The 14663-nt window shown below is 33.3% G+C and overlaps 1 protein-coding gene across 30 annotated transcripts in view; it reads right to left on the bottom strand.

Moving 5' to 3' along the window:
- Positions 1-1697: 1697 nt before the first annotated feature.
- The window catches only part of Crem (cAMP responsive element modulator), a 75860-nt gene continuing 62894 nt past the window's right edge, over positions 1698-14663 (bottom strand). For 10 of the 30 annotated variants that reach the window (XM_076832297.1, XM_076832293.1, XM_076832287.1 and 7 more), the window contains 3 exons: positions 12086-12121; positions 7681-7837; positions 2318-2823 (listed from right to left, as the gene is read on the bottom strand). In XM_076832297.1, coding sequence (XP_076688412.1) covers positions 2679-2823; positions 7681-7837; positions 12086-12121 — 338 coding nt within the window. In that variant the 3' untranslated portion in view covers positions 2318-2678. Of the gene's footprint in view, positions 2824-4121; positions 4155-7680; positions 7838-12085; positions 12122-13353; positions 13403-14663 lie in introns of those variants that run through there. The other 20 variants (XM_076832300.1, XM_076832292.1, XM_076832309.1 and 17 more) reach the window with 5 other exon arrangements.

The raw sequence follows: 14663 nt of genomic DNA on the forward strand, positions 1-14663 counted from the left end.
TTGTTATAATTTCTGCATCTTTGGGAAGGGGGACTTTTGTTACTTGTGACCTCAAGTAATTGAGCATATTCCCCTTCTACTGAAGTAACAGAGTGCACACGTGCACATACATTTCTTGCTCTCTTTTTATTTTGTAGTAGTTAGGATTGAATTGGGGTGCTCTACCATTGAGCTACATCCCCAGCCTTTTTTTCTTTTTTTTTAATTGAGAAAGGTTTCACTCATCTGCCCAGACTGGCCTTGAACTTGTAATCTTCCTGCCTCAGTCTCCTAATCACTGACATTACAGGTGTGCTCTCTCTTATGAAACTAACTCTTGTGTGAGTACTAACTTTACTTTGCTTCCTCTTCATCCCCCTCACCCCACCCCAAATCCAAGCATCACGTGTTCTGTATTCCCACTCTGGAATACCTTCTTCCCCAGCCCCATCAATCATCTCAGGGCCTGGTTCCAAATGGACCTCCTACATGAAGTTTCTTATTTAATCCCTGCCTACATCTTCCCCTAATTTTAACACAGCATTTACTGCTTCTAACTCTGCACATCTTGTCTGCTGAGTCCTGTGCCTTCCTCTCCATGTCTACCACTCCAAGCACACAACTGATTTGTAGTGACTGAGTTAAGTGCAAATAACCATTTCCTTTCACCTAAAGCTTGGGGTTTTCCTTTCCTTTTTATTTCTACATCTTCTTTCCTCATCTTACTTCTCTATAGAAGAAAAGACCAAAAGAAATTCAAGCTCAGGCTCTGCAATAAGTATTTTAAAACAAAGCCAAGAAGAGCACTCCCTACCTTCTGGAAGTTACAGATAAGAGAAAGAATGATGATGATATAGGGGCAGCACCAGTTGGAACTTTAGGAACAACCTCCTGTTTTTTTTGTACTTCCCTATACCCACTGTCAGTTCTGCTACTAAAGGTGGGGGGGGTCCTCAACAAGTCTGAAGTTACAGTAGAAAATACAGTAGAGTGTAGTATATAGTCCACATTCAGTACTGTTGGTGAATGTTGCATGGTTAGGGTGTTGAGCCTAGGCCTTGAAGCTTTTTACTATAAAAGTAAGATGAACTGTGGATACCAGTAGCAACATTGTTGTCTCAGTTGTAAGGAACTTCATCTGAATATAATGATGGAAGAATATTTGATGTGATATGGACTTTAAGCTGTTTTGAAATGAAAAATAAAATCTCGGATTGTTTTTGGTTTTATTTCAAAATGCCTGCAGATGATGGCCATCAGCAGATCTCCAGACCATCTAACAGGAAGGGCCAGTCCACCCCAAAGGCTGGCCTCTGGTCGTTCTGCTCTGTTCTTCTGTACAAATCTCTGGGACCATCCTTTTTATCATTTATTAAGCAGGACTAGGATTGCATCTCAGAGCCCTACACATGCTAGGCAAGCATCTACCACTGAGCCACATCCCCAGTCCTGGGGTCCTAGGACCCTTAGATGAGATGGCAAAAGGAGCATTTGCAAGGATCATGACCCAGTGAAGGAACCAGCTCATACCCTTGAATGTATGCAATCCAATTCTAATAGGCTTTAACTCCTTCTAGATATTAAAAATATCTTGTCACTTTCATTGGATAATATCAAACCAACACTAAGAACTTCTAAAAGATAATTTATATTACACAATAGAGTAAAAAACTGTAATATATGTTCAGAAATTTAAATAAGCACCAAATACTACAAAGTGCAACCAACATGGTTCTATTAAAACTGTCTTCAACTATAGCATTCAAGGACAGCTGTATAATATTTTCTTTACAAAGTGACTAATACAAAAAATCTGCCAAAAATTCATTTCTAGGCTATTCTTCTCATATAGGCATGTCATTAGATATACTTTCTTTCAATTCTTTCCTGAGGTATTTTTGTGGTTTAACTTTATTTTACTGCTGGATGCATTTGATCATCCTTTCCTAAAATGATTTTAAAGACCTGCAAAAAGTTTTATTACATAGGACACTATTCATGACACAGAGATTGGGAACTGCAAATATGTAGCATTGGAACAAGTCTTACAAATATTTCATTTTAAGAATTTGTTACATACATTTTTTACAGTTTGTCTCTCTTTAAAAAAATTGAAGTTATACCTAAGAGTTAACTACGTACAGGGAAGCATTTTAGGAATGTTAGAGATTAGAAAGTAAGATGAATGATACAAAGGAAAAAAGCCATAATTCTTGCCGGCTATATATTGTATTGCCTTCAAAAGCAACTGTACATGTTGTAATCAGTTCATAGTTAAATATTTCTACTAATCTGTTTTGGGAGAGCAAATGTCTTTCAAGGTTTCAAGTTCCTCTATAAGCTTCTTATTCTGCACTTCCAGCACTGCAACTCGACTCTCCAGACACTTTACATATTCTTTCTTTCGACGTCGACATTCTTTAGCAGCTTCCCTGGAAAAAGTAGAAGCAAAGGGCAAACAAAACATTTTTTGCATGCTATTGACAAACAGATTGAAGTAAGCTTGGTAAATGTGAACACAGTTGCACTCCAAATCCTGGAACAATATTCCCAATTCAATTTCAAACACTAAGCCAAACTGGATTCTTAATTAAGGGTCACATATGTCCCTTCCACAAGTCCACATGGCAATTAGTAGAACTGGTGCAACGCCTGCCTTGATTAGAGTTTAGAGTAAACAAGGTCCAAGTCAAAGACAGTTACTCTGCTTTATGGCAATAAAGATCTTTGAGGGCCTTGAGTTCCTCAATGAGGGTCTTGTTTTGGTTTTCAAGCACAGCCACACGATTTTCAAGACATTTGACATATTCTTTCTTCTTCCTGCGACACTCCCGGGCAGCTTCCCTGGAACCAACACAAGGCAAATGACTACAGGAACAACCTCCCAATACAATCCAGAGTGGCTCAATGACTTGTGCCCCCCAAAATCAATAGCCAATCAAACCTAGGAAAAATTTGTACAAAGCCACACAACAAATGGAACCAAGCACATGCCTTTTTGTAAGACAACAGGAACAACTTGAGAGCACAATCAATTTGCCCAATTGGTGTTTTCTTAGGACACACTTTCCATGATAACAATGACCAGAACTGTGTTCAGTAAACTACACAATAGGACCACATTCCCAAGTGGAATATCAACAAAAACATTTATAGATCCTTTCGATCCTCTTAATTATTTTTTGTCTGCCAAAAGCTACACATATTCCATCACAATTAATACATTTTATTTGGTCAAAATGATTAGAATTGTTCCTTAGAAACCTTAAATGTCAATATTGAAGATCTTTGTTTATCAAATTTCAATAAAACAAGATCATTCATGACTGAAAAAAAATTTTTTTTTTTTTTTGGCTAGAAAACACAACATGGATAAATTACAACAATAAATAAGACATGTGCATTTTTATAAAACAAAATAAAAAGGACACTTTCTGAAAATTAAAAAAGGAAAAACAGAGTTACATAATGCAACACTCAATAATTCAGGCAATTTAAATGCACAAATGTGAAAACACCACAGTTAAAATTATGGAAAAGGAAGCTACTGAATAATTCAAAAGTGCATTTTGAGACTGTTCTCTACTCACATGCATTTAATATGCAATACACTGAATTTTAAAGCACTATAAGCATGCCCAAAGGAAAGAACAAACCAGCAGCCAAAGCAACAACCACCAATAAATAGATGAGTTAGTCATTTTCATGCATAATTCCACTAAAAAACAATTTGCTTTCTCTCTCTCTCTCTTTTTTTTTTTTCCAGGGAGGAAGGGGACAGCAACTATTTCACTTAAATCTTCACAGAAGCTCTCTGATAACAGCTTTATTTTAGAGTATTCAATTCCAGAAAAACTGCCATATATTATCATTATCCTGTACTTTAATGAAAGTAATGTTGTGTGTCTGTCTAAATACTAGTTACTGTAATACCAATCAGCATTGCTGCAATCCTGAACTAAATGACGCATACAACGCCTTTGATCAATTGTTCTAATTTTAGGATAGCTGACTCTTAAAAACTGGATATGTATTTTCTCTATGGGAGGGCAAGAGTTAGCAGAAAAGAAACTTTGAAAATCCAATAAACTGCAGGAAAAGAACAAACAACCCTTACTTCCTAGCCAAGAACAATGCACTCACCCTGTGAACTCACAAAGTTCTGGACTTCTCAACTGGTTAATGAGAAAATAAAAAATGTAGAAGTGAATTGAACCTGATAAAATAGTGATTGATTTAATATAAATGATGCACAGGGAAAAGTTAAGAATAAATCCAAACACACTTTCAAATTCCCAGTTTGGTAATATAATTCAACTCTCTTCCACAAAGTCACTAAAATTCATTTGTGAATACCAAGGTTTTCATTATTAGATCATTAAATTCTGGGTCTAGAAGGAAGATAACATTCTATACAGCAACTTACCATTGAATGAAAATTAAAGAGCAATATAGTGAGGTATTTAATTTTTAAAATTTTATTTACCAAGCTGCTGATTGTAAATATCCATATTTCATATTTTACATTTGTGTGTGTGTGTGTGTGTGTGTGTTACTAGGGTAAAAATGTTCTAAGCTAAAGCTTTAAATGATCACACCAGTGGATGGTACATTCCTAAATACTTTTAGCTATGGAAAACACCTGTTTCTTCTATTAATAGTTAGCTCAGTTCACAGGCCTTGTATTTAACTGGATCTAGCCTCAGCATGGAGATGGAATGACATGGCAAAGTGGAAAGGCTGATAAGGCTATAAAGAATTAAAACTGATGCTGTATTGCTAGAAATATAATTAAATATCTTCTATAGATGCCATCAAGGAATAAAAAGAGAGAATATATAAGGGATCTTTCATGTTAATTATGAAACCTACCTACTTTCCATGAAGTCAAATATGAGGCTTACATTGAGGGCCTTTTGAGGTGACCCTGGTGTTAGGGTAGTAGACAACTCTTGCATAAAGACTGTCTGATTGCATATCCTGGTTCTTAGACTATGTGACCTTGGCCAATTTATTACTTAAACTCTCCAAACCTCAGTTCCTCATCTGTAAAGTGGAAATAATAACCAGACCCTTTATCTTAAAGAAATTATGTGAAAGTTAAAGAAACAGTAGGAATAAAGTACTTGAAATCAGCTAAATAGATATTGAGCAACCTAATAGCCCTTTGTCAGCTGCTTTTCTTTGTGTTGCTCTGAAATTGAGATTTAGAAAGCTAAAATAAACACTCTTCAGAATCCCTTACAGTTAGGGACTAGAAACCTATTTCTAATCAATGAAATGTAGGTGAAAGTTTTTGGGAGGTTTTCAGAAGGGGCAGATTCAGCTAGCCCCAATTTTTGGCTCTAGTCATTCTCCTTTCTTCCCATCTAATGCAATGCCTCGAAGTGCAGCAGTCATATTGTGATCCTAAGAGCAAGTTGTATATGCTGAAGATGACAGGGCAGGGAGGACACTCCTGAGGTTTAGTTCTGGCTGTACATACCTCTTGATCTGCTATATAGGATCAAAAAAATCACCTACAAGTTTAAGCCTCCATTTCCCTTGGTTATTTGCAATCCAAACACAAATCAATCAGTTATTATTTATTAGATGTTTTTTAATACAAATTTTGTAATTTTCTCCCCTCAGGGAGATTTCATGAATATATAGGTAGTTGTGTGGCACATTTATAGGAAACCACTGCCTAATATTTTATTTTTCACACTGGTATTTCTATTGAGAAATTTCTGAAATAAAAAAATAAGGATAGAGAATAATTGCAAAAGGGAAATAAGACTATTTCTGTGTTTTATTTTCTTTGGGTAAAATGAGACATCAATGAACAATTTTATAGTTTGCATTAATAGTGTACTTTACATTTCTAAACTGAACTTCATAATGTATATTCTATGACCACAGAAGCAATTATAGTCAGAGCTCCTGAAATCTCAGAAAATTCATAAAAATATCCATATTTCTCCATCAGATCAAAGTTGAGTTGTTTTATGTTTTACTTTGTTTTGTTTTGTTTTTGTGGGGCTGGGGATTGAACCCAGGGCCATATGCACTCGAGGCAAGCATTCTACCAACTGAGCTATATCCCCAGCCCAAATTTGAGTTTTTGTTTTATTTGAAATGGGGTCTTGGTATGTTGCCTAGGCTGGTCTTGAACTCTATGTGCTCAGTCTCCCGAGATGCTAAGATTACAGGAATGCACCATCCTGCCAAGCTTAAGCATCTATAATAATAGGACTGCCATAAAACAACTGTGATGCTGTGTGAGCCCCACCCATTCAGCCCCTAGATTTCTCAGCAAAGAGCTGACAGTGAAAAGCAGGAACCTAGCATGACTTTGTAAACCTGGAACAACCACTGACAAAGATGAATATACCTTACTGACCTTATCCCTGGTATCTATCTGTTGAGTTCTCCAGTGTACAAAACTCCATCTAATGATTTGTGAAGCTAATAAGTTTGGGAAGAAGTAGCCAATTCAATGATTCCCATAATATATCAAATCATATCATTTAAAAGACCACAAAAATAAAGTAAATATAGCTACGTCTAGTTCACACGGTTACAAAGGACAGTGATAAACTCAAAACTGAATTTTAGGGATCCAGAGGCCACAATTTGTAGGTTAATCAGGATGATTAAGATCACCTTGCAGTCTTGATTGGTTGCAAGCAGATGATGCCATCTGATGCTTTGTTTTCTTAAAATAAGGACATTATTTAACACTTAGGAAGAGGTGACAAGAAATTGTACAAGGAAACTCTTGTACAATTCTGTTTATTTTGGAAATCAAATTAATTTGTGCCATTCTTCAAAATAAGAACTAAAACAAAAAATAATATTCAAGTTAAAATAAATTTTTGTTTAAGATTAAATTAAAACTTTTGGGGGGCTGGAGATGTGGCTCAAGCGGTAGCGCGCTCGCCTGGCATGCGTGTGGCCCGGGTTCGATCCTCAGCACCACATACAAACAAAGTGTTGTGTCCGCCAAATATTAAAAAATAAATAAATAAAGTCAATTGTTTAAAAAAAAAAAAAAAAAACTTTTGGGGGGGAAAACAGCATTTGATTATATACTGATTTTTAAAAATATAATTACAGAAACAACAAGCAAGAATATGTGAGAGAAAATGAAAGAACAGACTGGAAACACATACTGTAATATTAGGAGGTATCTCTAAGTGGCGAAGCCATGGATTATTCTAATTATTTTTCTTATTTTGTATGTGTACTTGAGTAGAATTTGTCAAAATAGCACATATTTTGTTGTAATAATGAAAACCAAAGTTAGAAATAGCTGAAAGGATAAAAATTTCAAACATGCTTTATAATTCTTAAATTTATTGTGCTAATAAAGAGTTAAAAAATTATACTTATAATACTGCCTCACAAAGTAAAAGCCATATACAAAAGAAATTTTATTTATAATGAAATCTTTTTTTTTTTTTTTAAGTAATGTATCTTTTGAACATCACCATTATAACACATTGGGATGTACCTTCTAATGAGATAGTTTAATGGCTAGGTACTCTTAACTAGAAGACATTCTAGTTATCATTACATGCAGAGCACAAACCCACACACAATGCACATAACACTTAACTAGGGAGAAAGAGTTTAGGAAAAGTGTAATTTTTTTAAAGCCCCACAGTAAAAAATTATGTGTCCTATAAGAGAGTCCTGATTTCTGGTGAAACAGCTTACCTGTTTTTCATTAGCCTCAGCTCTCGTTTACGTGTTGCTTCTTCTGCTAGTTGCTGGGGACTGTGCAAACTTCCTGGTGAGGCAGCCATCACTACGCCCTGTGGCAAAGCTGTAGTAGGAGCTCGGATCTGATAAGTGGGCATGTCACCTGTGGCAGCTGCAATGAAATAAAATATAGCAAGTTTATATAAACAATTCACAAGTTGATATTTTATATAAAATTAATCTGAAAACAATATACTTTTTATATGTCACTAGAGATGGTCTTTTAATGTTAAAGATAATTACTCTGAGCATTACAGGGATCTTAAATAACAAAGATCTCCTTCAGCAGGAAGGAGATGATATGAATATTTCAACTCTGACTACATTTAAGGTAGAACAATGTCCTAATACATTTTAGACAAGTTTTTATCAAAGCTTTTTAACTACATTTCATTTAGCCTAAAATCAGTAGTGTGTTGATAAAATATTTAAGAAACAGTTCTCTAGGGATTGGGGAGAGAAAGTCCTAATCTGTAGTGTTTGATGATTCCCATGATGGAAATACTTTCACAATGGCCAATGTCAAGACAGCAATATGACTTCACTGAACGTAGAGTTGGGAAGAAACACAAATAAGTAGCACACCATACAGATAAAAATATGTAAATAATCTCAAGAGCACAGACAAAATTTATGAGAAATGATGAGTTTTGAGTAGTGATGTTGCTTTTTAGTGTAATTCATTTGTATAAGTGTGTATGCATATATATTTAACTTTTAACAAAGGTTGCTTTAACAATCAATTCACAAAGATGCTGAAAGCATAAAATTGGCTATAGCTAGCCAGAAGGTGCTAGCTCTAGCACAGCACTACAAAATTAATTAAGCAGAACATCTCCATTGCTTGAACATGCCAATGGAGAGATTTCTCTATACCTTCTATATCATGCCTGAAACAGTCACTAAAAGTCTATAAGTGCAAATCCTATTACCAGAAAATAATTGAGAAAAGGGAAGGAATCTAGCTCACTGAGGTTTTAGTTAAAAACAACAACCAAAAACAAATGAAAACCAACAAAGTTTTTCTTAAAAATGTTCTACTCGGGATTTCTTTTTCTTTCTTTCTTTCTTTTTCTTTTTTAAGTAATATATTCCTAAGTATTCATACAAAAATTATTTTCTTAATATATAATATTTACTTAGTATTCAGACTGAATACTGAAAGAAAATTCTCAAAGTTTCCTTATTTATATTCAAAATAGTCTGTCAACTGCATTAAACACAGCTTCCTAGAAAAGATAGATGGATTTGAGTGATGAAATACATTTCTACCACCAACGCTTCAACTTTGAAAACATATGGTTCAGAGTCAATTTGATATTACAAAATACATACTCTCTCAAAGCTAAATGCAAAAAAAAAAGTTTTAAAAAAGTTATTAAATCTTATAAAAATTGATCTGAACCAAATGCCATTCAAAAGGAAATATAGTATTTTCATAGTTTTAAAAAAGTATTAAACCATTGAGTAAGAACTGAAATTTTTTTTCAATACAGGAATTTTTCACCTAAATGGAATACTATCTTTGAAAATAGACAAGCAGTTTTTAAAAATTAAAAATTAAATACTATTTTCTTTTATTTGGTGAATATTAGTTTTTCCCTTTGGACCTGAAGATTAAGAAACAGAATAAAACAAATGAAAAATGTGGCTTTGAGGGAAGATTATCTAAAGGTCTTCCCAGAATTAATAAAAATACTATTTACAAGGTAGTACTTACTGCCTCTTCTTTTTATTATTTAAAAATAATGGCGATAAATAGTAACTGTGATAAATAATCATCAGCCAAATTTCTATTACTAAACTTAGGAAAAGTCACGTTTGTTTTGATGGCTATTCAAAACATTATATACAGATACCTCATTAATTTTTATAGCTTTGAGATATTTAAGAAGAAAACCTCTGGTAAACTAACTTACTAAAGATTTTCTTTTAAATCACTTTTATTTTTAGTTTTTGCTGGTGCATTATAATTATATGTAATAATGGAATCTTCATGCCATATTTAAACATGTATATAACATAATTTGCTCAATCTCATTCCCCAGTAACTTTCCTTTCCCTCTCCTCCTCTCTCTTTCTGATCCATGAGATATACTCTACTAATCTCCCTATTATTATTTTTAAATGGATGCAACTGGAGAACATCATGCTGAGTGAATTAAGTCAGGCCCAGAAAGTCAAATGTCAATTTTTCCTCTCATGTGGAATCTAGAGAGGAAAAAAAGAAAAAGAATTTTAAAAGGGATTTCAGGAAAATAGAAGAGATTCCAATAGAGGAAGGAAATTAAGGGAGGAGGAGAAGGCATAGGCAAGTACTGGAGAATGAAATCTACCAAATTATGCTATGTCCATTGTAAAAATATACCACAGTGAATTCTGATGTGTGTGTGTATATATATATATACACACACACACATACATATATATACACATATATACATATATATATTATATGCATAAAGTTTATATATATTATATACATAAAAGAAATTATAATGCACTGATTATTTAAACAGCTTGATCATAATGTCAGAGGAGATACAGTGGAACATAGAATAATATAGTCCTCCCCTCTTTTCTCTTTACCCACATCCAAGGAAGAAGGTTATAGGATAATAAAAGCTTAAACAATGCAACAGCTGGAGGCTACAGGCTTTCTAAAATTGGAACAATAGCCAGTGAGGAATGAGAAGTTTACATGATACTGTGTTGACATCCGCAGGCAGCCTCAATGCAGGCCTAGTTCTAAGCTTGCTATTTCAAACAGTGCTCGCAAAGAAGTGAAAACAAAAAACAACAACAAAAAAAGAAAACCCCTAATATAAGGGTGCATAAGGGTTTCTTATACTCTTTAGTTTTGTATACATTTGCTACCTTCTGTAATATGAAGTTAGAATAGAATGCTTACATGAAATACAAAAGCTAAGAGTATCTACTAAAACAAACTTTTTTAAAAAATTGGGAAAAGGGATGGTGGATAGAAATACTTCACAGATGAAAATGGACATCAGGAATGGTTCCAAACAACTTTTGCCTATTTTGAACAGCCACAGCCACCTTTGAAGAACCAAACTGGGCAGCATGAAGGATAGTGGCAATTCCAAGTGGAGTATTCCTAAAACATTTTGAAGTAATAGCTCAGGGAAAAAAAAAAAAAAAAAAGATCACTTTAAAATAACAGAAGGGGATGATATTTCTGGATATATTAGTTTTGGGATGTTAGGTAAACAGGGTTTTATTATAATGTTCCAGATATGTTACATGTTAATTTTATTCTTGTTAAAATAAAGATTATAGTTTATTAGTTCAAGCCAGAAATATGAATTAGTATAAATTAATAGGAATTAGAATAAATTTCTATAATAGCCTAAAGAATCTATATGATGGTATACTTTCAGAGGTCAAGGGATAAATTCCATATATTCAAATGTAATCTAATTAGTAAAGTATGTTAAAAAGATATGGGCAAAGAGACTTTCTTGTTTTTTCTGAAATAAGTTATGAAACAGCATTAACCTTAGTAGGCTTTAGTTTCTGATGTTATGAATTCAGTGGTCATTTAAAGCAGATTAGAAACCAAGGATCACAGTTCAAAGAACCATCCTATACTCCATGATGACCATTTCTTATTCCTATTTTCTTATAAAGGCTGATTACTGTCCCATCTAACTAGTAAAAGTGTCCAAAATGTTTTTTATTCTAGAATTTCATTTTTATTTCCAAAAATATAGAGGTCATCAGTAGGGCTTAAAAATTACAGTTGAAGATAGATAATATGATATTTATTTATACACTACTTTTCTCAGGCAAGTAAAAATATTCAGACAAGTCAGGGGCAGTATCTTTTTACCTTGGTGTGCCCTATAATCTGGCACAGTATTTGGCATATAATGGTTATTTCATGAGTTTATGTGTATACTACAAAGATGATTTTGAACTTCCTAGGGTGTTGTACAGGTATTTGGGATGATTAAAGTAAGTAGTCTTCCTTATAGATTTAATTATGATATTTAAATCTTTATCACTATGATATGGAAAGAGAGCAACAAGATATGTATTTATTCAAAGTGGCCTTTCTTGATAAAAAGCACTATTTCCTAAATCTTCCCTTAAATACATCTAACGTGGCATTTTTAGATGAAGAGGGTTTTAACTATAATGTATTTCCAATCATCTAACTCTTGAAATGAAAGAATTCTAGAGGGGTTGGTGTCAAGTATTTCATGGGAAAAGAAAATTTCTAGAACTCTCAATTCTGATTATTAACTTCATACCTCTATTTGCAAGCTTTAAACATGGTACAGCAGAAAAAACATGGGATTTGGAGTCTGGGTTCTAGTCCAGCTCTGCCACTTACCAGCCATGTGACTTGGGGCAAGTTCAGTTTCCTCATCTGTAAAATGGGGATACATTATCTCATTTAATACTCACAATAAACCCTGTAATGTATGTCAAAGTGTCTAGCACAGTGCCTGGCACATGGTAGGCATTCAGCAAATGTTATTTCCCTTCTTCTTCCCTTCCTTAAATTCTGAAAGACAATGTTCCAAATTATGCTTATACTGTATTTTAGTTAAAAGGCTTATAACATCCTTAAATAAATTTCCCCTGGAGTTTCCCTTCTAACAAACCTGAGGAGTCAAAATATATGGTTCTTACTCCTTATTGTGCTTATAAATATGCCTAAAAACTTTTTACATTTATAATACATTGTTATATCCCTTTAAACAACAAACAATTAAAAGATAACATAAAATGTCCCTTTCAGTGTGTATATATATATATATATATATATATATATATATATATATATAATCACTTAAGACAGAACCTCAAAAGTGGAGAATATCACAAATGACTAAATGATATACTCTTGTCAGATTGGTAAGAAGAAAACTAAAAAAACCCCACAAGTCAGGGTAGAAAACAAAGAAATAAATAAGAAACCCAGCCAAATGCCTATCCTGATAGCTACCAAAGTGAAACAATCTGTCCAACTGTCCAGCTCCCAATATGATGGGGATTTTATTTGACTGTTTATTTGCTGAAGTATCCATAAGTACTAAGCATATTAATTGAAGGAAAACATCTTTATAGAGGAAGTTCCTACCTTTTATTCTAGAATTTCATTTTTATTTCCATGTGCTAGTAATTTTAAATACACCTAAGTAAGCAACAGAGGTAACTTAAAAGTCCTAAGTGTAAGGGAGAGGGCTTTCCCTTTCTCTAGTAAGCTACTGGCATCTTCTCCACTTTTGTTCTTCAGTTCTCTCCCTTCCTACCACACCACCAGTGCTCCTAATACCCAAATCAGACTTATCTATGCCTTGTGTCCCATACTGTCAAAATACTTCCTTTTTCCATTGCTCTGGTTTCTTTGGGGAAATTAAATTTATCAAAAATACCTATTAAAGTACTAAACATTTTCAAATTCATTACAATTACTATAACACATAGACCACATGGAATTGTCATTAAATTTTTCAGCTTTATTGAGGTATAGTTGACAAGTAAAATTATATATATTCAAGGTGTACAAAGTGATGCTTTGAAATATATATATATATATATTTAAATATTTATATATACATCATGAAATGATTACCACAATCAAGCGAAGTTACACATAAGGGGCCTTCTTAGGTTGTTTATTAAAGTGAAAATCTTTGAAAGTCTGGGTAAAAAAAGGAAAGTTATGAATACTTGAAAGTTAATGTTCTATAAAATGGCAAATAAATGCTCTATTGTCCTATGAGAGTAATAATAAAAATTCTAGCAAAAAGTCCAATTTGACTACTTAAAAGAACGCTAATTCACTTTGCATATTTTATAACCAATGTGTGGCATGCTATTAAGACTCATGTTACATTGGTATTAATTTATCCATGTCAGGTGAATTTTTTTTTTTCCAGTGCTGGGGATCAAATCCAGGGCTTTGGAGATGGCTGGAAGTGCTCTACCACTGAGCTACATTCTTGGCCTTGTCAGGTGAATTTTGAGAGCAATGCAATGTACTATGAGCAGAACCAAGGGAGTCTGAAGACCCAAACTGGCTCACCACTTGGCACATTTAAAAGCTGGAAAGGTCATTTACCTGTCAGGATCTGCGTTCATTTATACACAAGAGTATAACAGTATCTGTCTTGTATATTTCAATTGTAACCCATGTAAAGTGCTTTTCTATTTCACTATTTAAATATGGTTTCCTTAATGAGGCTCACCCTAATCTTTTAATCTATATTTCCTGCTTTCCATATACACAACCTGATAGTTACTTTGATAGCATTTTCTTCAATTTATATTTATACTTATTTGCAATGTTAAGTGATTTTATTTTTCTATTTACACAAATGCAAAGTAACATCATAATTATTTAATTAGGCAATGTATTCATATAGGCAAATAAAATGGGTGAAGCAAAATGAAATAAATGTCCCAAATTACATTGCATTAAATTTTCTTTTATTTTAATTGGATATTTGGAGTTGTTAGAGCACTTGCCTAGTATGCATGAGGCCTTAGCACTTCTCCCTTTTTTTTTTTTTTTAAATAATAGGAAAACAGAATAAAGCCATTTTCCATTTCATCCTCCATAGAACTTTCAAGTTTTATTTAAAGTCAAGATAAGTGATTTGTTATTTTCATGTCTAACATAATTATATCTTGCTTTGCTACCGACTTCAAGAAGCTGTTAAACCTGACCAAATTCATTCTTTTATGTCTAAAACGCCTTAAAAAATCATGGCCAATAACCTCCTTTCACAAAGGTGAAAATTAAAGATATCATTATCCAAAATTGATGGAAGGTTTGTTGTTAACAATTCAGAAACTCAATTTGAATACAACTTATTAAAATTCAGAATCTAAAGGAAAGAATTATGCTCCTAACATTAATTTATTAATAAAACAAAATTTTTTTCTTATAAAAATTTAAA

Source organism: Callospermophilus lateralis, chromosome 13 (genome assembly GCF_048772815.1).
Source record: "Callospermophilus lateralis isolate mCalLat2 chromosome 13, mCalLat2.hap1, whole genome shotgun sequence".
Classification (NCBI taxonomy): domain Eukaryota; kingdom Metazoa; phylum Chordata; class Mammalia; order Rodentia; family Sciuridae; genus Callospermophilus; species Callospermophilus lateralis.